Raw genomic sequence first — 25,946 nt, 5'->3', positions numbered from 1 at the left:
AAGAATGTAGAATTAGAATGTGAGGACATCTATAAAGTATGTACAATTAGAATGTGAGTACATGATGTGATGTACAATTAGAATGTGAGTATGTCGATAAAGTGTGTCCAATTAAATGTGAGTTCGTGTATAAAGTGTGTACAATTGGAATGTGAGTTCGTCTATAAAGTATGTTCAATTAGAATGTGAGTACGTCTATAAAGTATGTACAATTAGAATGTGAGTACGTCTAGAAAGTATGTTGAATTAGAATGCGAGTACATCGATAAAGTATGTACAATTAGAATGTGAGAACGTCTATAAAGTATGTACAATTAGAATGCAAGTACCTCTCTAAAGTATGTACAATTAGAATGTGAGTACATCTATAAAGAATGTAGAATTAGAATGTGAGTATGTCTATAAAGTATGTCCTATTAGAATGTGAGTACATCTATAAAGAATGTCAAATTAGAATGTCAGTATGTCTATAAAGTATGTCCTATTAGAATGTGAGTACATCTATAAAGAATGTAGAATTAGAATGTGAGTACATCTATAAAGAATGTAGAATTAGAATGTGAGTATGTCTATAAAGTATGTCCTATTAGAATGTGAGTACATCTATAAAGAATGTAGAATTAGAATGTCAGTATGTCTATAAAGCATGTACAATTAGAATGTGAGTACGTCCATAAAGTGTGTACAATTGGAATGTGAGTTCGTCTATAAAGTGTGTTCAATTATAATGTGAGTACGTCTATAAAGTATGTACAATTAGAATGTGAGTACGTCTATAAAGTATGTACAATTGGAATGTGAGTACGTCTGTAAAGTATGTACAATTGGAATGTGAGTACGTCTATAAAGTATGTACAATTAGAATGTGAGTCCATCTATAAAGTATGTACAATTAGAATGCAAGTACCTCTCTAAAGTATGTACAATTAGAATGTGAGTACATCTATAAAGAATGTAGAATTATAATGTGAGTACATCTATAAAGAATGTAGAATTAGAATGTGAGTATGTCTATAAAGTATGTCCTATTAGAATGTGAGTACATCTATAAAGAATGTAGAATTAGAATGTCAGTATGTCTATAAAGCATGTACAATTAGAATGTGAGTACGTCCATAAAGTGTGTACAATTGGAATGTTAGTTCGTCTATAAAGTGTGTTCAATTAGAATGTGAGTACGTCTTTAAAGTATGTACAATTGGAATGTGAGTACGTCTTTAAAGTATGTACAATTAGAATGTGAGTACATCTATAAAGTATGTACAATTGGAATGTGAGTATGTCTATAAAGTATGTAGAATTAGAATGTGAGTACATCTATAAAGTATGTAGAATTAGAATGCGAGTACATCTATCAAGAATGTAGAATTAGAATGTGAGTACATCTATAAAGTATTTACAATTAGAATGTGAGTACATCTATAAAGTATTTACAATTAGAATGTGAGTACATCTATAAAGTATGTAGAATTAGAATGCGAGTACATCTATAAAGAATGTCGAATTAGAATGTGAGTACATCTATAAAGTATTTACAATTAGAATGTGAGTACATCTACAAAGTATGTAGAATTAGAATGTGAGTATGTCTATAAAGTATGTCCTATTACAATGTGAGTACATCTATAAAAAATGTAGAATTAGAATGTGATTATGTCTATAAAGTATGTACAATTAGAATGTGAGTACATGATGTGATGTACAATTAGAATGTGAGTATGTCGATAAAGTGTGTACAATTAAATGTGAGTACGTCTATAAAGTGTGTACAATTGGAATGTGAGTTCGTCTATAAAGTATGTACAATTAGAATGTGAGTACATCTATAAAGTATGTACAATTAGAATGTGAGTTCATGATGTGATGTACAATTAGAATGTGAGTTCGTCTATAAAGTATGTACAATTAGTATGTGAGTGCATCTATAAAGTATGTACAATTAGAATGTGAGTTCATGATGTGATGTACAATTAGAATGTGAGTATGTCGATAAAGTGTGTACAATTATATGTGAGTACGTCTATAAAGTGTGTACAATTGGAATGTGAGTTTGTCTTAAAGTGTGTACAATTAGTATGTGAGTACATCTATAAAGAATGTAGAATTAGAATGTGAGTACATCTATAAAGTATGTACAATTAGAATGTGAGTACATGATGTGATGTACAATTAGAATGTGAGTATGTCGATAAAGTGTGTCCAATTAAATGTGAGTTCGTGTATAAAGTGTGTACAATTGGAATGTGAGTTCGTCTATAAAGTATGTTCAATTAGAATGTGAGTACGTCTATAAAGTATGTACAATTAGAATGTGAGTACGTCTAGAAAGTATGTAGAATTAGAATGCGCGTACATCGATAAAGTATGTACAATTAGAATGTGAGAACGTCTATAAAGTATGTAAAATTAGAATGTGAGTACGTCTATAAAGTATGTACATTTAGAATGTCAGTACGTCTATAAAGTATGTACGATAAAAACCGCACAAAACAGGTCTGGGCGAGGGAAGGTATGCAATCCTCGATTTCTCGTTCTAGTTTCCAGCTGTAGTTGGTACTTATATCAGTGGTTATTTCTTACATGTCTGAGATGTGACAGCTACTTAATCCCGTAGATTTACCATCCTCCAGAGTCTGCAGGAGGAGGTCTGGAGTCCAGACAATAGCACGTTTGGTAAACACCGCTACATACAAAGACACAACAAACACGAGGCTTTCTGTATGAAAATCTGTCATGGCCGATACATTATCCTTGGCCTTGAAAAAATATTCAGAATGAATCTCGAGTGAAGTTCGTATTGGTGTCTTTGTGAAGCATCAGGGGACAGCTTGTGACAGACAATCCTGCGTTCTTCGGAATTGCGTCACAATGAGCTTTCGGAAGGAAATTTCACCCCCAGCTCCTCCATCGTGGCAGCGAGAGAGCCACGCAGACCCGCCATGAGAGCTGCTTCGTTGTCGGAAAAGACCATTTCTATGCATTATCGCTCGCACCAGATATTTATAGAGAATCAGGTTGTGGGAATAATACATTCGCGGATACAAAAGCTAAACGTCGAGATGCTTTCAGCGCCAAATGCGCACGCAGGGAGGGAGGTTAATGGAGGTGGGGGGGGGGGGGGTGGGGGGGAGAGGGAAGGCAAATCCACTACAAATAAAATCCCAAGGTATTGATAAGAATTCCCAGCCACTCACTGACCACATGGGAGGCCATATCACTCGCACTCCCCCTTCCTCCCTCTTTGCGTACTCACATGGAGGTGCGCACGGAGCCGCGGACATGCCTCACGAAGGCCCGATACCGACCACGTCTATCGGGCAGGTCGCTCGAAACGAAGAGACGTTTGCGACGACGAGAGGGCAAAAAGCAACCTTGGACCGTTTTAGCGCCACCCGAAAATAGCGACCGAGGAACGCGCCCGATTCTTATTTTGAAATGCAACCTCGAAGCGGCTACGTCATAATGGCATCTCTCGGTGGTAACCGCGCAGGGATGGGTTTGGGGGGTGTTGAAGGGGAGGGGGGGCTTGGGGGGCTTTGGGGAGATGCAATTGTGTCCATTCAGCTTAGTCCAATTCACCCAACGATTGTCTCATTTAAAACATCTCCATCACAATATCACAACGTCGCAATATTAAGGTCGGATTAATGAAAAAATGCTCCATCCAATGCGTGAGGTTTCCTGGGGAATGGGGTTTTGAAGGAACATCGTTTTGGTCGTTGTCTTTTGTCTACCGAGCTATACTGTACGTGTACCTGTATGTATCAAATTTACCAATGAAACTGCGAGCTGGATATTATTCTGGAGAGGTGCCATGGTCTTCTTCTAAGGATGGCGGAGAAATGCCATATGATGTCAGAAATGCTGTCTCATTCTGTCCTACACGTACAAGTTTAAATACATTTGCTTAAAATGATCTATGGAATGTCTGTTCATGGGTTCACATCTAACACCTGCCTCAAGCGCTGCAGACAGTCATATAATTAGCACGGCCCCTGCGGAGCAGGAGATGGGTTTTGAGATCACTTCTGTGTGTGTGTGTGTGTGTGTGTGTGTGTGTGTGTGTGTGTGTGTGTGTGTCTGTATGTGTATCTGTGTGTGTGTGCGTGCGTGTGTGTGTTTGTGTGTGTCTGTATGTATGTCTGTGTGTGTGTATGTGTGTGTCTGTTTGTGTGTGTGTGTGTGTGTTTGTCTGCATGTGTGTCTGTCTGTGTGTGGGTCTGTCTGTGTGTGTGTGTGTGTGTGTGTGTGTGTGTCTGTGTGTGTGTGTGCATGTGTGTGTGTGTGTCTGTGTGTGTGCGTCTGTGTGTGTGTGCATGTGTGTCTGTGTGTGCATGTGTCTGTGTGTGTGTGTGTGTGTGTGTGTGTGTGTGTGTGTGTCTGGGCCGTAACTTTTTTTACCATTTGAACTATTTTCCTCAAAATTTCACCAAAGCTTTATTATAATAATATGGTGCAGGAAATGAATAATTTTGTCAAAAAGGTCAAAGGTCAGCGACACATAAAATCATCAATTTTCATACAATTGAGCTGAAATTTCAATTTATCGTTGAGTTTTGTCATCAAATTCTTATTAAAGGTATATTTTGATAATATAGAGAAGACAAATTAATAATTTTGTTCAAAAGTCAAAAGTCAGCATCACATAAAATCGTCAATTTTCATCCGATTGACCTGAAATTTAAAGAATTTGCATATTGGGTCACATAATGGGTTCACCAATCAAAAGCTACAAGCCAATTGTTTTTTTAGATTAAAAGGTCAAAAGTCAAGGGTGCGTAAAATCGACATTTTTACCTGATTGACCTTAAATTTAAAGAATTTGCATATTGGGACACAGAATTGGTTCACCAATGGAAAGCTAGAAGCTGATTTTTTTTTTATGTTTAAAGCTCAAAGGTCAAGGCTGGAAAAAAATCATCAATTTTCATTTAGGAATTTTTTTCACATGTTTTTATTATTGGCGCTGAGGAAGCGCCTTTAGCGATTGACTTCCAGCCAGTGTAACGCTAATTCCTGTCACAGGAATTCGGAGATCATATAAGTGGGCGTGGCAGTTCCTGATTGGTTCGTGTTGGGGAACGCCTTCTCGCTGCCGACGTGACGTAAATTCGCGCACGCGCACTGGTGATTGGCGCTGAGGAAGCGCCTTTAGCGATTGACTTCCAGCCAGTGTAACGCTAATTCCTGTCACAGGAATTCGGAGATCATATAAGTGGGCGTGGCAGTTCCTGATTGGTTCGTGTTGGGGAACGCCTTCTCGCTGCCGACGTGACGTAAATTCGCGCACGCGCACTGGTGAAGCTTACTCGATCTTACTCGATCCCATATTACATGTACTTTCATTGCATACAAATTATACTTCCTCCTAGAAATTCCAAGCCCGAACCTCAGCGCAATCCAAGAGGATTCACTTGTTTGGGATGCGGACAGGCTACACGTCTTCAGATGCTTTTTACTTATAGATTATAGAGTCGGGTCACGGGAGCAAAATACTGCCTCCTCGCCCTCACATCAAGTTGCTTTATTTACACCGATGATTTTTTTTATTTTCACGAACATTTTTCGACTGTTCATCCGACGTCTAACACCCAAGTTTTACCAAAGCCTTCCACCCTCTGTTGTTTAGTTATTTCATGACTGATTCTGGATTTAATAATTGTATAAAAGATAACAATTATGTCCTCAAAATTTCAGATGGAAGGCTTCCTTGCATGAGATTTGTCTTGTATGTCTGTTTATATCTACCCAGAATTAATAAAACTACCAATGAACTCGTCCTTACGATGGGTTAATTCCCCATTAATCGACCTTCGTGGCACACAATCTGTGTTCAGGGTCTTAATGTTTCCAACGTGTATCAGTCACCCCCACACACTCTGCACAGCAAGGATTTACCCCCAGTTACGTCTCCACTATATTCATTGCTGCCTTTGCGGTGTTATGTGGAAGTGTCCGTCCAGTAAGCAACCATTAGTTGTGGAATGTTAAGTATCTAACGGTGTCCTTCGCAAAGAGTAGGCGAAGTATCATGACCACATTCACATTCCTGCCCGAACCACTTACGATGGCAATGTCGAACCACCGATTGTAATCCTTTCAAAACCAGAACGGCACTCTTCGACGTCACGACGTCGAATGATAATATGCCTCCGCCCACATTATTGCATCATTGTAATACTTGTATCAAATTTGATTTAAATCCATTCAGCTGTGCCTAAGTTAGCACATTTTTACCGGACATGACCTCTGACCTTTGGTCTTTAACCCCAAGACCCCCAACATCTAATCAGTTTATCGTTGCATCATGATACAGTCACGTGAAAAAGTAAGTACACCCCATGTAAAGTTTTGACTTTTTCAACATATTTCAACATACAGCTATTTGAGCTTCATTTCAACAATATTGAAAGATAAAGGTGATATAATATAACATATATCATGAAACATTTACATTTTGTAGTCCATTGTATAATTTAAATAAACATAAATGCAAATTTCGCATGTGGAAAAAGTAAGTACACCCCTGGCTCTAATAGGTGGTATTGCCCCATTAGGCAGAAACAACCTCAAGTAGGCGTTTCTTATAACTGTCTAACAGTCTTTGACATCGACTGGGAGAAATTTTTGCCCACTTCTCAATGCAGAATTCTTTCCGCTATGCGATGTTTGAGGGGTTTCTTGCATGCACAGCTCGTTTCAAATCCGCCCACAACATCTCGAAGGGATTTAGATCTGGGCTTTGACTTGGCCATTCCAGAACCCTCCATTTCTTTCTTTTCAGCCATTCCTTGGTGGATTTACTGGTACGTTTAGGGTCATTGTCATGTTGCAAGGTCCACCTTCGGTTGAGCTTCAACTTTCCGACAGATGGCCTCACATTATCCTCAAGCACCCTCTGGTACAATGAAGAATTCATAGTGGATTCTATGATGGTGAGCTGCCCAGGCACTGATGCAGCAAAGCTGCCCCAAGCCATAATATTTCCACCACCATGCTTTACAGTTGGTATCAGGTTCTTGTGGTCAAATGCTGTCTTTGGTTTTCGCCAAACATGTCTTCTGGTACTGTGGCCAAATAGCTCTACCTTTGACTCATCTGTCCAGAGCACATTGTTCCAGAGGTGCTGGTCTTTGCCTAGGTGTTCATTGGCAAACTTTAGTCTTGCCCTGATGTTCTTTCTGGACAGCAAAGGGTTCCTCCTGGCACACCTCCCATGTAGATCAAATTTGTGCAGCCTCTTCCTCATGGAAGACTCGTGAACTTTGACATCAACAGTGGCAAGAGCTACCTGTAGATCCCGTGATGACATTCTGGGGTTCTTAGAGACTTCATTCAGCATCTTGCTGTCTGCTCTCAGGCTGAGATTGCTGGGGTGGCCTGGCCTGAACAAGTTGGCAGTTGTTTGGAATCGCCTCCACTTGTAGATGATCTTCCAGACAGTCGAATGATTGATTTCAAATTGTTTGGAGATCTTTTTAAATCCCTTCCCAGACTCGTCGGCATCCATAACCTTCTTTCTGAAGGCCTCAGCGAGCTCTTTTGATCTAGGCATGGTGACGCCGCACACTTCAACAACAAAGAGCAAACCAAACGAAATGTCTGAGGTTTAAATAAGACAGGTTCCTCCAAGATTCTCTGTGACGATGTTCTAATCATTTGCACCTGAGCTGGTGCACCTGATTCTCATTTTAGGTATTTGAAGTAGTGATAAATGTTGGGGTGTACTTACTTTTTCCACATGCTAAATTTGCATTTACGTTTATTTAAATTATACAATGGACCACAAAATGTAAATGTTTCATGATATTTGTTATGTTATATCACCTTTATCTATCAATATTGTTGAAATGAAGATCAAATAGCTGTATGTTGAAATATGTTGAAAAAGTCAAAACTTTACATGGGGTGTACTTACTTTTTCACGTGACTGTACAGTGTACATGTGCATTGATCGATTTTTTTCTGTACTCTTTCAGCGCACCAAAGCTGATAAGGTTGTAATGAATGAAAGCAGCGTGGTTTATGAATTCATTTTAACATTTCAAGTCTTATTAGTTAGGTCAAATCAGGCCTTCTTCGTTGGCCTTGAATCAAGAACATGATGTTGCAGTATGGGCTTTTTGTTTAGGAACATACCATTTTGTGAATATGAGCATGTTGCCAACTGGCCAAACTGCATGTTTGTTAGAATTCCCATGAAGGTCATTGCAAAGTTATTCCATTGGAGTAAATTTCAGCATAATAACAAGGAATAAAAAGGAACCTTTGGCGCAGGAGGAGGCCATTCGGCCCATCATGTGTGTGCTGCACCAATACCAGAAACCATAATTTATCCACACATAAGGTATGTACAAGTCCTGGGAGTATCCCTGCACCCTTCTATCTCCAATGCTTGAAGGTGCCTATCTAATACCAATTTAAACCTATCTATTCTTTCAGTGGGGGAAAGGTTGAGAAGTTGTTGGGAAGGGGAGGTTGAGGACTTGGGGTTGCGTGAGAGGGATTGGGAGTGTTTATGACTTGGCTTTTGTGATGGGGATGTGGGTTGAGGATATGAGGAAACATCTTACATTACACAGATATTCCACAGGTCCCTACTCGTTTTTAATATTATTGGCCATATACTTCTTCTCAGTTGTCACATGCAAAATAACCTCACAATATGAATTGTCAATTTTCTTTGACCTAAAACATTGACGTAAAAATATGAAATATGGCCACTTTCATTGAGCTGAGTGAGTACCGTGACATATGACAGACGCATCACATTAAACAGAGAAATCCTGAAATAAATCCATCATGTAAAAACGACACGATTATTTCTCATACTTGTACATGTATTTTGGCTGCTTTTGTATTATCGGCCACCCAAATTTCTCTATCTTCTTCCAAAAAAAATCGCACCATGTCCGAAGGAAGCGGCTCAGTTTGGCATTTCTATATGAAATAGGCAAAGCCTAAAAATGAATGAAACCCATTAGCATTTACTATAACTGCCTGGGCAATTACTTTCAACAAATATTTTGATGAGAAACAAAATAAGCACTTCAACTTCCTCAAAAGAAAGAAAAACTTAAAATAAATAATTAAATAAATAGATTTCCTCAAAATAAGATGCTCGCGGACTTCCTCTCTGGTCATAGTCAACGTGTGGCTCCAAATGGATTTCTCTCATCTCCTCTTCCTGTTAAGGCTGGAGTTCCCCAAGGTAGTGTTCTGGGCCCTGTGCTTTTTCTGATCTTCATCAATGACCTCTCCGATCTCTGGAAAATCCTCTCTATCTCTTTGCTGATGACTATACTCTCTGCCTCTCCATATCTCATCCCTCATATCGGCAGTCTGCAGCCACTTCACTCTCTGCAGACCTGGACAAAATCAAAGACTGGTCAAACAAGTGGAACATGTCTTTCAATCCTGACAAATCTCACACTCTCACGGTGTCTCTCTGAAAAGACCATCTGGAATACCCTCCCATTTACTTTCTGAATAATCCTCTCGAAGAAGTTCTGTCACTCAAGCTTTTGGGTCTCACTATCTGCCATGATCTTTCCTGGGAAAACCACATTTCAAATCTGGCCTCCAAAGCCAGTCGCCGACTGGACATCCTCCGTCGTGCGAAGTCCTTCCTTGGCACACCTGAGCTCCTCACCACATACAAGGCTTTCATCCGCAGCTCAATGGAATACTGCTCTCCCCTCTGGGCTTGTGCTCCTGCCTCACACCTAGCTCGTCTTCATGCTGTTGAAACCAAAGCGTTCAGAATCATTGGAATCTCCCGTGATGAAGCTAACTCCGAGGGCCTTTCACTTACTCACCGCAGGCAGGTTGGTGGTCTTTCTGTCTTCTACCGCCTCCTCTCCAGCCTTGCTCCTCCAGCTCTCTCTGGGCACTGTCCCCCAAATATTCCTGAAGGTCGCACAAGATCTGCTTGCAACCCTCTTATGGTTAAACTGCCAAAATCAAGACTCTCTGCTCACCTTCACTCTTTCATTCCTCTTTTCTCCCACCTCTGGAACAAACTCCCCCACTCCCTTCAATCCCACGCCTCCCTCCAGGTCTTTAAAACAGCTGTTCACCACCATCTCTTATCTTCCCCCATCCAAAACCTTGATCTTTTCTACCCCCACTAATTTCACCCCAAATCCTCTTTTTTGAAATACCAACTTCTTTCCTGGAAGTCCTTGGTGTCCTTGTGTTTATACTTCTCCCACCCCCCCCCTTCCCACGCCGCCTCCCCCCAAGCCCTCTCCCTCCCGCACAATCCGGATGCCCCTCACAAATGTTGTGTTTATGTGCTTCCCCTTCTCTCCCCATCTTGTCTACTGCTCCCCTTTTGATATACTTGGGTTGTTTGTCCGTTTGATTGTTTGTGTGATAAATGTTAGCTCTTTCACGAGCCTCGATTATGTTTACAAAAAAAATAAAAAAAATTCGTCCTTGTCACACACACAACCTGTCAACGAAGTTTCGTCCAAATCCGTCAATAACTTTTTGAGATATAGTGCTATGTCTCGTTGTTTTAGCCCGACCTCTCAATGGTGAAGAATCACTTAAAAATTCTACCAGCCAGATCCGAATCAGGATCTTCACCAAAATCTAATCATTTCGTCCTTGTCACATACACTTCCTTTCTGCCAGATTTCGTCCGAATCCGTCCACAACTTTTTGAGATAACTTATTCACAGACTGACAGACAAACAAACAAGACAGGGTGAAAACATAACCTCCATCCACCTTCGGTGGCGGAGGTAACCAGACGATGTAAAGCGAGGACTTACTGCACTGGCCTCTGCCAAGTGGGTTTACTGGTAGTGGGAACCCCTGAAACCCCACTTGAAGCAATACATTGTTTCACGATTCCTTCATTAGTTACATGTTTTAAAGAAAAATCACTAACTAATAGGGTGGTCCTTATTTTCTTACTTTTAAAAGTTTAAGGTCCGACCTGCCAAAAGGTTCCATTTGCCACGAGAACGCTCTGTGTAAAATATTTTTGAAAAATATCAATATTTAGAGGTCGCCCAAGGCCTTGGAAGTTTTACCATGTAGGTGTATAATACATGTATAGGGGGAAGCTGTACAATGCAACGGTAATGTTGCACTATTCGTGTATGTCAAGTAACATCACATATGCTTGACAGATTATTTGATGTATTAGTGTTTTTATTTGTTGAATTATGCTTTTACTATACCAAGTTTCGATGAGTATATGACGCTGGGAGTTCATATATCAGGACACTTTTGAAAATTCTTCCATGGATGAGCAAGCAGCTGAAGGTATCGATGACATCAAGGAAAGACTGATAGAGTTCATCAACACAGCATTGATCATGGACAAGCAGCCTCGTGATGACTACCAAAAGCTGATGAAGCTCACGTTGCTGTTTCTTGGAGCTCCACCTCCTCCAGGAACCAGATTTCGAGCCCCAGGGGCCATGCCTCATGCACGGCGGATGGCCAAAGTCATCTACACATTCAAAGTGTGGATATTCCACAACCAATTCCGACTGACCCCTCGTGAGCAGAAGGGACTTTGTGACCTGTGTGTGTTCTTTGCACGCATCTACGTCAAAGCCTGGATCACTGCTCCACTTGCTGTGAAAGCTCCCAACAGTGACTTGTGTCTTCTCAAGAGTTTGGTGGACTATAAGATCATCGATGAAGGCATCGCAAAGGTGACGGCCAAGAAGATGGCTCGCCATTTATGGTATCTCTCAGAGGAGCTGGTGGGTCTCTCCCTCTTTGATGATGCCATCTCACCAGAAATCAAAGACCAGATAGTGCAAGCAATGTTGAAAAATGAAGGCGAAGAGGAACCCGCAAAAAAGGTCAGTGGCAATGGATACCCTGGATGGCAAAACACTGTCAACATTTGCTACGACCAACACAAGATTGCTCTTCAAGAAACTGAAGATTCCCGATTCCTTTCTCCATCTCCCAGCAGCACAGTGGGAGGAAGATGAAGACTACCAGACTGCCAGAGCTGTTGTGAAGTCACTGGTCGTAACAAACGACCACGCAGAACGAAGCATTGCCCTCGTCCAAGACTTCACCGGAGGCTTGACGAAGGATGAGGAGCAACTGCAGTTCCTTCTTCTAGTCGTTTCCCATTACCGGAAGAAGTTTCATCAAGCCCTCAAAAAGACCTTGACTGAGCAGTGGGCAACAATGAGGGGTTGGTCGCCATTACACCCCTGTTTTATCCAGATAATGCCCACCTTCTATGCAGCTTCCCCTATACACGTACATGGTAAAACCTAAAGGGCCTTGGGCGACCTCTAAATATTGATAGTTTTCAAAAATATTTGAAACAGATTGTTTTTGTGGCAAGTGGGGCCTTTGGCAGGGTCAGACCTTAAACTTTTGAAAATAAATTTTTACCCCCAAATAAGGACCGCCCTAATAACTAATTGCATCATGTATGTAGGTATGTTTGTATGTATGTTTTGAGGACGGAGAATAGAGGTTTGCACACTTACATCAGATGTACAGCCTGTGTTTGAATGTCGGCCCAGCGAAACACTGTCACCCTGGTGTTTTGCAGGACCGGTTTCATCGCTTATTGGCGAGTCGTCAGTGACAGCCAAGACCGAAATGTACACCGCCAAGGCTGCCAAACATGTACACATTTAATGCCAATAGCAGTCAACATATAATTACTCGAGACATATTATACCCAGCTACAGCGAGGACTATAATTGGTTACCAGAAGAATAACCAATTATAGTTCTAGGCCCAATTGGGTAAATGGAAGGAACAACCATTCATCTCTCACCTAATCAATTACACCCAGCTGTGACCAGTACTATAATCGGTTATCACTCTACCGATTTATCCAAAGAAAGCTGCATAAAGCAACCAAGAAAAGCTATATGATGTAAGCCCTTTGCTGTTTCAAACCTAACCCAGGATGCTCCACAGCAGCAGACATTCTTAAGTAGTACATACATGAGAACCCCAATGCTACACACTCCCATTAGCTAGCACATCAGTTTAATTTATTACTGGCAAATTGTCAGCGACAACGTAGAAAGACATGCGGTCGAACAATTCGTCAATAAGCAATGAAATCGGTCTGGTGGTTGATGGACACGTGGAGCATTGGGGTTATCATGCAAGTACTGCTTAGGAATGTCTGCTGCTGTGGAGGAACTCAGGTAGAGTTTGAAACAGCAAAGGGCTTATCTTGTGCAACTTTCCCTGGTTGGCTTTATTATATGTAACTAACAACTTTCTTTGACTAGATGGGCCAAGTGTTGATTAATTATATAGTCCTAGTCGAGCTGCTGATTATGACATGCTTTCACAGGTAGATGTAGCTTATGCTTTCACCTCTGTCTGTCTGTCTGTCTGTTTGTAAACAGGATATCTCAAAATGTTGTGGACGGATTCGGACTAAATTTGGCGGAGAGGACGGGTGTGTGACAAGGATGAAATGATTAGATTTTGGTGAAGATTCAGATCAGGATACTAGAATTTTAAAAGTGAATCTTCACCAATAGAGATAGGGCAAAAAACAATATATAGACGCCGTATCAAAAAGTTGTGTATGAGTTGGTTTGTTGACAAGAACAAGCCGATTATATTTTGGCTCAGGTACGGATCCAGATCCAGCCTATCAGTACCACTGGGTATCCAACATATTCAGTGGGATACAAAACGTAAACTGTTCAGCTTAGTGGCCAGATCTGCGATCTACCGAGTACCGTCTATTTTTGTATGGATTGGACGCTGGGTCACAACTAGAGATTTATCTGTGCATTTAATTCGCATTGAATGTTAATTTTGACAGATCTGTGAAGTTCTGTGAATTTGTGTAGTTCTGTGAACTTGTAAGAGAGACCCAGGAAGAAATCTGAAATTATTCAGCCAAATACAACAGCTCCCAAGGGAAGTGCATGACCCAAAACTTAGTCATCGGTCTTGAATGTGTTTCTGCCTTAAGGCTTCTTAGACAGAAAAAGTGTTTGAGAAGTATGTAAAAGCAAGTGGGCCTCGGCTAATCACAGTTGTGAAATCGCGTGGCATTGTTGTTTATAACCCTCTCTACACTTTCATACATTACACTACTATGGAGTGTGAGAATGGATTTTGGTTTTGTCTTTACAGCGTGTACAGATCAAAACAATTTTTTGTCGGGCTAGGCCTGAAGATATTTAATTGTGAATGTCTAATCAGACTAAGAAATAACATTTGCATACAAATTCTGCACAAAATGGAGATTTATTTTGCCTTTGCAGCATACTTGTTAAAAATCCTTGTGAAAAATATCAGAACAAATTCCGTCATTTAATAACACATGGTTTACACATCATTCAGGTTCAAATTGAAGTCAAAACACCTTCTGGTGCACTTGTGTTCCACGTCTTCATTTTGATGATATTTGTGCTGTTTCGCGAAAACTGATTTATTTATTTATCTCACGATACAGATTTTAAATGTAGTACAGTTTAACCATGGTTTTCTGCTGCTTCTGTCTGCAGTACAAGGATGCAGGGTATCATTATTAGTCCCTGTTGGACTTAGTCCAAAACGGTGGCTTATGGATTGGATCTTGTCCGTCCATCTGTGTGTCTGCAACCATATCTCGGAGATGTATGGACCAATTTTGTTCATATTTGGCATAAAGACAACACATGATAGTATTGTTATGTCGGTGGGGTAGTGATATGTAGAGTCAGGTAGATTTGTATAGGTAGATGCTCCGATGATCGTGATAAGAACCACCACCATGTAATAAGTAGAATATTTGTTAAGACCAAAGTGTTGGAGGCTGGGATAAAATTGTTAGGTTAGCAGGACACCGCCTTCAACTGGCTACGGGGGCGATGGTGCCAATATTTGGGATGCAGGGTTCTGAAGATGTAGTTGGGTAGTCTGGAGGTCAGCGTGGCGCTGTGGGTGTTCGAGGAGCGTGGACCATGTCTTCTGGATGAGTCTCCTGGGGAAGCATGGCTGTTGACTAGACCTTGTGCGTGGTTAAGTGTGGGTGGGCACTGGGGGCTGCAGTTGTGTGGACTGGGGGATGTGAGAGGTGCAGGGGACGTGATGAGGATGCCACGCACTGCAACCGTTTTCCCGAGTTGGCAGCAGGTGCTCACCACATTGGCCAGCTGGGGCTTGTGCAGCCGTGTTCCTCGCAGGGGGGGGGGGGGGGCGAAGGATGGATGGTGGGTCGCACCCTTACGGGCACTCATGGCCCATGTTGGCGTTTCAGCTGTTCAGCTTGTCCCGATGACCCTTGCACAGTAGAGGTGAGGAGCCATCGTAGCCAAATGCAGTAGTGTAGTAGAGGTCACCGGAGGAAGTGGATCCACACGCTTGCCAGTACAGGCAGAAAGAGAAAAAAAATTGGGGAAATGTCATTGGCCAGAGGGAGTGCGGGACATGATGACACACTCTGAAGAGGACCTAACATCGGAGCAGGTAGAGACATTGCACAATTTGGTTGGTAGGAACTTGGATGTTTTGTCTCTCTCTCCCGAGGATGTTGGATACACGAGCCTCGTCAGGCACCAAATTAATACTGGTGAGGCTCGGCCTGTTCTCCAACTGCCACGGCGGCTCCCTTTCGCGAAGAAAGAGGAGGCAGAAGAGCAGGTGAGAAAAATGGAAAAAGCCGGATTTATCGAGCCCTCGGTGAGTCCTTGGGTGTCACCCATTGTGCTGGTGAAAAAGAGGGATGGGACCACTCGGATTTGTGTGGATTATCGCCAGCTCAATCACGTGACACTCAAAGACTCGTATCCCTTGCCAACGATTGATGACACCCTCGATGCCGTTTCAGGCTCAAAATGGTTTTCGACATTGGATTTAAAGAGTGGTTATTGGCAGGTGGAGAGGGATAAAGAGGCGAGAGAGAAAACAGCATTCACCACAGGAAAAGGTCTCTGGCAGTTTGTTGTCATGCCTTTTGGATTGTGCAATGCCCCTGCCACATTTGAGCGTCTGATGGAACGTGTTTTAATTGGCTTACCATGGTAGACTTGCCTTGTCTATTTGGATGGCGTATTGGTCCACGCTCCCACTTTTGAACATGCTGCTAAAAATTTGTCAGAGGTATTTGAGAGGTTAAGGTGTGCTGGGTTGAAATTGAATCCGAGCAAGTGTGAAATTTTCAGAAGAGAGGTGACTTACCTGGGTCACGTGATTAGCGAGAGCGGCGTGGCCACTGACCCTGGAAAGGTAAAATCTGTAAAAAAAAAAAAAGTGGCCCGCCCCCAAAAATGTAAGGGAAGTCAGAGGATTTTGGGCCTCTGCTCTTACTAAAGGAGATTTGTGGCAAATTTCGCAGAAATTGCAAGACCCTTGCACAAATTGACGGAGAAAGGAGCCAGATTTATATGGTCAGAGAGCTGCATCGTGGCATTCAGTCACTTAAAACAACATCTGGTGGAGGCCCAGTTTTGGCATACAAGACCGATGATGGCAGTTACGTCCTGGACACAGATGCAAGCCAGGAAGGATTGGGAGCTGTGCTGTCACAAATGCAACAGGGAGTCGAGAGGGTTATTGCGTATTACAGTCGGGCACTTTTGAGGCCCGAGCGAAATAATTGCGTTACCTGCAAAGAACTATTGGCCCTACTGTCTGCAGTTGGACACTTTCACCCTTACCTTTATGGGAGGGAGCTTGTGATCCGAGTGGATCATGCCTCATTGCAATGGCTTCTTTGGTTCAAAGAGCCAGAGGGACAAATTGCAAGGTGGCTTGAGAGGCTGCAGCAGTATAATTTCACTGTGCAACATCGACCCGGCAAAGCACATGCCAATGCAGACGCTCTCTCTCGGCGCCCCTGTTGGGAGGCAAAGTGCAAATTTTGTGACAGGCAGGAAGCCAAGGATGCAATTGGGCAGGATCAAATTGATGCATGTCTATATGCAGCGAGAGTGACCAGGCGAACTTTGCCACAACCCCCACCTGAATTGGGTGATGTGAATTGGCGAGAGAGTCAAAGGGAGGATCCTGTTTTGGGGCCCCTTTTTCATTGGCTAGAGGAGGACAAAATACCTTCTTGGGATGAAATTGCTCCACATGGGGCCCAGGTAAAGGCCTATTGGGAACAGTGGCATATGTTGGGGTTGAAAGATGGCCATTTGTTTAGGAAAGGATGGAGATTGAATAATGATTGAGTTGTGATTGAGTATATTATTTTGAAATGTGATTGGAATGTGAATATGGGATTTCACACATAAGTAGGCCATGGCAGCAACTGTTGAAAAAACCTTTTTGTGACCATCTCTGGAAATGTGTTGGAGAATTGAATGGCAGTGGGGGAGGAAATGTGTTTTGTGGGTTTTGTGGGTGGGGAAGGTGTGTGTGTCCATAGGTACAGATCAGGCTCTGGAGGAGCGATGGCTGCGACTCCCCTTCTGCAGTAATTACCCATGGCAGCCAGTGGTGTCTGGAAACTGGAGCCCATCAGTGGTGGGGTGTGTATAGGTGCCCTGGCGTAAAAGACGCCCGGCGGCCCATGAGTCTGCAAGGAATCAGGAGGCAATGGAGTCTGGTGTGTGGAGCCCCCCCCCCCCCCCACCGGAGGGGTAACAGCGAAAGGAGCTGTTTGGCTGTCACGGGCGAAGAGGTAAAGGTGGGGGGGGCAAAGAAATTGTAAGTCGGGTGACTTGTTTGGGACTGCGGGCACCACAGCCTGAAGTGCCCCCACCATATTACTTGTGCGGTACCTCCCCGCTGCCTAGTAGAAAAACGCACACACATGTGTATAACATCTATGCCATGGTCCTGCAGGTGGGGTAATATACATGCTTGTAATGGTGTTGTTTTGATGATTTTTGGAATGAGAAAGAGTGGTTATGGGTTTGTGTAGAATGAATGGGGGAGAAATCCACCGAGCCATGTCACTCACCTGTGACACCAGGACAGGGCCCGCGGAAATTTGGGGTGCATTGGGATGGCCCCACAGGTAACGTTGCATCTTGTGGCATCCATTGGGGGACGCGGTCTGTAGGAAGGGGTTGTACAAATGTTTTATAAATTTTTTAAATTTTGCAAGTTTTTTGGTTAAGGTTTGTGGTTAAAATAGGTTTTTTTTGTGTGTTGTTATTTGTTTGCTCCCTCCGCAGGAACGACCAATTATAATTTTTGCAAATATTTGAAATGCATGATTGTTTAAAGGGATAGCATGTTAAGCAGAATAGGCAGGTAGCTTCGGTTCACTTCCCAAAGCCTCCCTGATTTATTTCACAGGTTAATTAAGTGTAAGACAGTAAGCGTTAAGACTGGAATGGTAGCGCCTGCAGTGAACCTAGCAGGGGCTACGGTTCCAGGGGGGGCGGGGGGCTGTGTTATGTCGGTGGGTTCGTGATATGTATATAGATTCAGGTAGATCTGCATAGGTATGTGCTCCGGCTGTCGTGATAGGGAATCCCACATGTAATACGTTTTGTTTAGGCGGTGTGTTTGCATAAGTGTATATTTGTGCTCATACAAGGATGGCTTTGTGATAAGTAGAATAGGGATTCTGCTAATTCCCCTGTGTGTCAGACCTGGTGATCATTCCTTTGTCCCGTATGGCAACGCACCATAGACATTAGTTAGGCCCATTAGTGCACACACTACTTAAATTCCCCTCCGCCACAATAACAATAAAACTCACCGGAAGCCAGTTCGGGGCACTGCCGATGGAACTGCAGCCAGCTACATCACAAACCTGCATAGTAACACTCATTGCTCAGCCAGGCAATAGACACGCCCAGAAGGACTCGTGATTGGTCGAGGGAGGGCCCAATCTCCACTACAAATACCACAGAATTGAACAGAAGAGGGCCGCCGATTGGCCGAGTATGAAAGACTTGTGATTGGCCAGGGTAGTGGCAAGAAGCTTCCCTCGGATTGGTGGAGGGAAGGGAGCAAGAAGCGACAAACTGATTGGCCACCGACCGATGGCATGAGGGAAGGAGCACGAAGCGCTCGGCCAATGGGAAGGGACGGACGTGATAAGAACATTCGAGAGGTCGAGAAGCTTGGCAGGGATTGGAGAGAAAGAGGGTTGATGTCACAAGACGGCCAGTAAAACGACTCGCTCGCCGGCATTTTGCTCTCTCCCTTTGCCCTCTCGTTTTGGACTCTCTTGCGCTTGGATCTTCTGCTTGCCCTGGACGCTCTCTTCCACTTCTCTTCCTTTCTTGCGTTGGACCTCTTCCCATTTCGACCCTTGCTTGTTTGGCGACGACGGATGTTGGAGAGACGTTAGAGCGCTGATGATCCTCCTTCCCTGCGTTCACGCACGGGACCTTGTGAGCGATCGCGCGGGGACGTGAGGCCGGCCGCAGCGGCGTACTTCGAGTCCTACTTCCCGCCAACACCAGAACCGCATCGGACGACTGTGCTCGGAGCCGGACGATCCCTGACGATTCCTGACACACTGCAGACAGAGCTAAGCCCAGCACAAACACAAACACAACGGTTCTTTTAATTTATATTCTCCTTGTGTTTGTGTTAGATGTCTGGTGTGTGGAATCCCAACTTAAGTTTTAGTTTTTATCGGCGCGTTCTTGTTTTCGGGTTCCGTTAATGAATCTATTATTGTTGTACATTGATTTCGGTTTTCGCTTTGGTTAATTCTTTCAGGTTTGAAGACTGCTTGGATCGCATCAGGTAAAGCTCCAGCTTCTTCTTCCTCTCTCTTTCCCACACGCTTGCACAGTGAAATCCGCCATTGAACAACTCCTTCATTAATGCTCAATTGGTCATCCGTGGGTGCTCTGTCTTAATAGAGCCACCCACAGGACAATATACAGTATATGTATACAGTATATGTATACAGTATATATATATACTAGCGGGGTCACCCGTGGGAATCCCACGGGCATGGATGTGTGTGACATTTCGACATATTGAGTTATATGCTGCACATTCATTTTTACAAAATGGTTACTGGCAAGTCATCAGATCCAGAAATGGTGTGATGAACACAATTTATTTATTTCACATAATATGTGACCCCTCACTCCTCTCCACCTGACACTCTCCTGTCTCCACCTGACACTCTCCTGTCTCCACCTGACACTCTCCTCTCTCCACCTAGCACTCCTCTCCTCTCCAAACCCTCACATCCCTCTCCTTTCCAATCCCTCACCTCTCCAATCCCTCACACTCCTCTCCTCTCCAATCCTTCACACGCCTCTCCAATCGCGCCTCACACTCCTCTCCAATCGCGCCTCACACTCCTCTCCAATCGCGCCTCACACTCCTCTCCAATCGTGCCTCACACTCCTCTCCAATCGTGCCTCACACTCCCCTCCAATCACGCCTCACACTCCTCTCCAATCGTGCCTCACACTCCTCTCCAATCGCGCCTCACACTCCTCTCCAATCGCGCCTCACTCGCCTCTCCAATCGGCTTTCCCCGTCTCGTTTCTCTCCTTTTTCTCCCGTCTCGTTCTTTTTCTTGCTCCAAATCGGCCCGTCGGAATCGGAAATCGGCCCGTCTCGCCCGTCGGCCCGTCGGAATCGGAAATCGGCCCGTCTTGCTTTTGTGCTTGTGCGTAAATAAATTGTGTTCATGACACCATTTCTGGTGTTGGGCTAGCGGCTAGGGTGCCGGCTTAGGATCCTGGGTTCGAATCTCGGTCGATCGCCGAATTAATGCCAGGGGGGTTGACTCAGCCTGTCATCCTTCCGAGGTCGGCTAATTGAGTACCAGTTCACTGGTAATTCCCTGTTTGTCGTTGAAGGCGGCAAAAAGGGTTGGCGTCAGGAAGGGCATCCGGCCGTAAAACATTGCTTCAAAAAGGGGACAAAAAAACAACAACTACCACGGTCCCCGAAAAGGCCAACCCCCGCTTTGCGGGGAAAAATGGCCTCTAAACGGTGGTTTTTACACCATTTCTGGATCTGATGACTTGCCAGTAACCATTTTGTAAAAATGAATGTGCAGCATCTAACTCAATATGTCGAAATGTCACACACATCCATGCCCGTGGGATTCCCACGGGTGACCCCGCAAGTTTGCATTGACGTTCGTCGATGGACTCGTTCGCCCGTCTCATTCGTTTTCTTGCTGCATCCTGTTCAAGTCTGCGTTCTTCATCGATCGTCTCATTCATTTTGGAAATAGAAGTTTCCACGCAGCGCATGAATTGTCACGATCCTCAAGAGGAATTTGTCTCGTAATCATCAAATGATAAATGGCAAGTAAATTATATTGTGGAAAATTAAAGATTTCAAATAAACCTATTTAAAGTGTATTCGCACATAACTAATTTTAAAAAACGAAGAAATATCTCTCGGTAATTTCCTGAAACATATTTTACTTCCGGCTAATAATGTTGAATTAAATAAAAACGAAGAAATATATGTCGGCATCATTGTTGACGTTTTTGTGACGACTGTCATCAAACGAAAAAGTAATATATCTTAACGGAAAAGCAAAAGCGAATTTTTAATATATATCGACACGTTGCCGTCGGTGTCATGTTGGGCAGTGTATGATACACCATGACGCGATTTTAAAAAATATATCTCTGCATTTTCCCGCGTGTGTGGAATGTTCTCAATTATTGCTGACACCGAGTCCAAAACCATCGATAAAAATGAAATCATATGGTGAGTTAGATTGGAGATAAAGGCGTGAGAGAGACTCAATGGCCTTGAAGTTGAAGTTACAGGCGTTTGAGAATTCATTTCGTTCTATAAACGGCAACTTTCATTGGATTTCCTTCCCGTTTTTTTTCAACCGAGTCGAAAACTATGTTAGCGACTGTGAAAAATGAAATGATATATCGAATTTTTAATATGTATCGACACGTTGCCGTCGGTGTCATGTTGGGCAGTGTATGATACACCATGACGCGATTTTAAAAAATATATCTGCATTTTCCCGCGTGTGTGGAATGTTCTCAATTATTGCTGACACCGACTCTAAAACCATCGATAAAAATGAAATCATATGGTGAGTTAGATTGGAGATAAAGGCGTGAGAGAGACTCAATGGCCTTGAAGTTACAGGCATTTGAGAATTCATTTCGTTCTCTAAACGGCAACTTTCATCGGATTTTCTTCTCGTTTTTTTTCAACCGAGTCTAAAACTATGTTAGCGACTGTGAAAAATGAAATGATATATCGAATTTAAAATAGATATCGACACATTGCCGTCGGTGTCATGTTGGGCGGTGTATGATACACCATGACGCGATTTTTAAAAATATATCTCTGCATTTTCCCGCGTGTGTGGAATGTTTGTGGAAAATTTAAGATTTCAAATAAACCTATTTAAAGTGTATGCGCACATAACTAATAAAAAAAACGAAGAAATATCTCTCGGTAATTTCCTGAAACATATTTTACTTCCGGCTAATATGTTGAATGAAATAAAAACGAAGAAATATATGTCGGCATCATTGTTGACGTTTTTGTGACGACTGTCATCAAACGAAATAGTAATATATCATAACGGAAAAGCAAAAGCGAATTTTTAATATATATCGACACATTGCCGGCGGTGTCATGTTGGGCGGTGTATGATACACCATGACGCGATTTTAAAAAATATATCTCTGCATTTTCCCGCGTGTGTGGATTGTTCTCAATTATTGCTGACACCGAGTCTAAAAGTAAAACCATCGATAAAAATGAAATCATATGGTGAGTTAGATTGGAGATAAAGGCGTGAGAGAGACTCAATGGCCTTGAAGTTACAGGCCTTTGAGAATTCATTTCGTTCTATAAACGGCAACTTTCATCGGATTTTCTTCCCGTTTTTTTTCAACCGAGTCTAAAACTATGTTAGCGACTGTGAAAAATGAAATGATTTATCGAATTTGATTTGAAATAAAACTGGGGGAGAGCAAGACACCACGGGCCTACAAAACAGGACTCAAAGCTATGCGAGTTAATAAAATGGTGGATATTTGTTTATAGCCACTCCCAGAATGGGTGGAGCTATGGGTGGAGCTACTCTGCAAACCGAGTAAGCCACACCCCGGACAGACACCCAACAGATAGACAGACAGACAGACAGAATCATCTACGGCTATTATAATATAGATATATATATATATATATATATATATATATATATATATATATATATATATATATATATATATATATATACATATATATATATATATATATATATATATATATATATATATACAGTATATATATATAGATATATATATAGATATATATATATTGTTGCGGATATGGGATTTGGCCTCCATCCATATCCGCTTGTAAATATTCCCCTATTTCCCCAATACTCCCCAACTATCCCCAATCCCCCATTCCCTAGTCCCATTGTCTGTAAACAACACTCTGTAGAACCGACCTTCCCCTTTTTCCCCCATTAAATGTCGTGCCCAGGTTCACCGCATCTCACGTAGACAACTATAGGACATCTTGCTAGTTATTCTTAGTCTATGTCAGTTAAGGACTCGTTTCCATTAATTCTGACTCTTCGTTGCACCAGAATGTGATTGTATGGCACCAGTAGTGAGTTTAGGACCTCCCAATACCTCCCCACAACCTCATCTCCGCATCCTCCCATCATCTCATGGAACAACAACAACTACAACCACAGCGGGGGCGGCGCGGCCGTGGCGCGGGGAGTGGGCGTCCTCACTCCGGCTTGGTTAGCCGCCATTGCCCATGTGCTCCGACGGGGTTACCACGAAGGGGCTGACTGTCAGCTCCTCGTCAAGGGCGGAGCCCGGTAACCCCCCGCACCCAATAAGAAGCGGCGGGCCGATTCCATCTGGGGCGGAGCTAACGAGCCGAGGGCGTGTCACTCCCCGCTGGATATACGCAGCCACTTACCGGAGGTGACGTCAGATGCGCCCCCAGCTTGGAGAGAGAAGTCGCCACCTCCGAGCGCTGAGAGACCTCCCTGCATCTTTTGGACCGCGCTTTATCCTGTCCCTGAGCCAAGGTGCACCTTGTGCTATCCATCGACTACCTGCCCGTCCTTGCCATCAATCCCTGTGTGAATCAGTCTTGTCCCGTTTATCTGTGGTCTGTCGGGGCTAATATAAGACCGTATTTAAGTGCCCACCTTTCTATGTTGTACCTCTTGTCAGTGTAATCTAAACGTTCTGCATACAAATATTATAACCTCCTCCGGAGGTCTTGAGAACTGTACCCCTGGTGTCGCGTCATTTAATCCAGCCGTTGTGTCCTTTCCTTAATTGATTTAGCATAGCGCGATTTGGCCAACGTTCGAGTGGAATCGGGTAAACTGTGCAGACGCGGTCATACCAAACCGCTCGGTAAACTAACATCCAAAACCGCGTCTGTAACATTTGGTGTCGGGAAGTGGGATTCGATCCGGAGCGCGTTTCACGCGCTCAAAATTATAACAGCGAAATTTGATTGTGTTTTCCAAAAAAAAAAAAAAAAACCCGAATTTTGAAAGTCGCGCTATGGCAGACCAAGACGGCTGGGTTCCGGTAGAGGAGAGTGAGGCAGGGTCGATCCAGGACCAAAATGAGGGACATGAGGAGAGCAAAGCAGTGAGGGTAGCAGACGCACAAAATGGCGCCTCGCACATGGCCACGGCGACCGCGCCCGCGACCGTGGTAGCGCCGCTGGTGGATTCGAACCTTTTCCTCCTGCAAATGAGGGCCCTTATGGAACAAATGGGAGACCAAATTGTGGGAATGAGGGCTGATAGTGAGCGGTTGGGAAACCAAATGGGGGTAATGAGGGACGAAGCGAGGGGTACCAGTGAGGGGTTAGACAATAATTTTAAGGGATTAGACAAGAAATTTGGGAAGTTAGACAATAATTTTGAGGAGTTAGACAAGAAATTTGGGAAGTTAGACAATAATTTTGAGGGGTTAGACAACGGGATAAAAGAGGTGAGAAATGGGTTCATGGGGGTAGAAAACAGAATGGCCGCTCAAGAGAATCAAATGGAAGGGATGCAAAAGGGGTTAGAGGGGTTAGAAAACAGGATGGAAGGCAAATTGAGGGACATGAGGGACCAAGCGGAAGGGGAAGTTAAACAAATGGGGCAGCAGATAGAGGGGGTCAGAATGGGGGTAGAAACCAAACTGGATGCTCACAGGGAGGAAATGGAGCAGATGAGGGTGGCATCTGGGCAGGAGATGCAAGTGATGGGAGAGGAGATCAGAAGAGGTGTGAGTGAGGAGGTCGGAGGAGTGCGCGAGGAGGTGAGGCACTGTAAGGAGCACATGGAGAAGGAGGTGAGAAAGGGGACTGTAAAGTTACAAGGGGGCATAGAGGACCTGACGCAGGAGATGGAACAGCTGATGGAGGGACAAAAAGGACTAACGGAGCAGGTTCAAAGGAACACTGCGGTACTAGGAGGGTTAAAAGCGACACAGAAAGAACTAAAAGACGACTTGGTAGCGACGAAGAGGGAATGTCAGATGGTACGAGAGGGACTGACAACGAGGTTGGACGAGGTGATAGAGGTAATGGAGACGAAGGACCGGCAGGTGAGGACGCACATGGAAACGGTCAAGGTAGCCTTGGAGGACGAGCTTGAGGAGACGTACCGGGGAATAAAAGAGGTGAAGCAGAAATTAGAAGAAGTGAAAGAAGGGGTGAGCGAAATTAAGAAGCGACGGAGAGGGGATAAGAAAGAGATAAAAGAGGAGGTAAAAGAATTGGTCCAAAGTCTGTATTTGGATCGTGATGATGTGCTCATTAATCGGATGAGGGATTCGCAGGTGATGGAGGAAAAGCGAAGAGGAAGAGGACCCGGTGTAAGTGGTGACCAATATGGTCGTGCGTATGATGCGCCAGGTGATTTAATGAGCTTGGGGGTCGAGATGGACCCGGGTGTTCGTGAGAGGCCGTTGGTGGAGTGTGCGACAGGTCTGGTGTGCGAAAAAGGAGGTGTGCGAGAAAGTCCGACTCTGGGGTGTGTGAGGAAAAAGTGCGTGCCAAGGAGTGAGGGTGCTGGCGAGAGTGAGTCGGTCGTAGCGCGTGTGCGAGGGAGCACATGGAAGCGC

At 43.6% G+C, this 25,946-nt stretch overlaps 2 protein-coding genes across 4 annotated transcripts in view; one reads left to right on the top strand and one right to left on the bottom strand.

The window, feature by feature from the left end:
• Nucleotides 1-3,411, bottom strand: part of LOC137431326 (casein kinase I) — a 117,771-nt gene extending 114,360 nt beyond the window's left edge. Inside the window, exon 1 of one of the 3 annotated variants that reach the window (XM_068122545.2) lies at nt 3,254-3,411. In XM_068122545.2, the coding sequence (XP_067978646.1) occupies nt 3,254-3,281 (28 nt within the window). In that variant the 5' untranslated portion in view covers nt 3,282-3,411. The remainder of the gene's footprint in view (nt 1-3,253) is intronic. The other 2 variants (XM_068122544.2, XM_078781868.1) reach the window with 2 other exon arrangements.
• Nucleotides 1-25,946, top strand: part of LOC137431330 (zinc finger protein 608) — a 1,424,803-nt gene that overhangs the window by 864,520 nt on the left and 534,337 nt on the right. The window lies entirely within an intron of this gene.

Source organism: Myxine glutinosa, chromosome 7 (genome assembly GCF_964187855.1).
Source record: "Myxine glutinosa chromosome 7, kmMyxGlut1.1, whole genome shotgun sequence".
Lineage (NCBI taxonomy): Eukaryota > Metazoa > Chordata > Myxini > Myxiniformes > Myxinidae > Myxine > Myxine glutinosa.
Note: the sequence above shows the minus strand (reverse complement) of the source record. Positions and strands in the feature narration are given on the sequence as shown.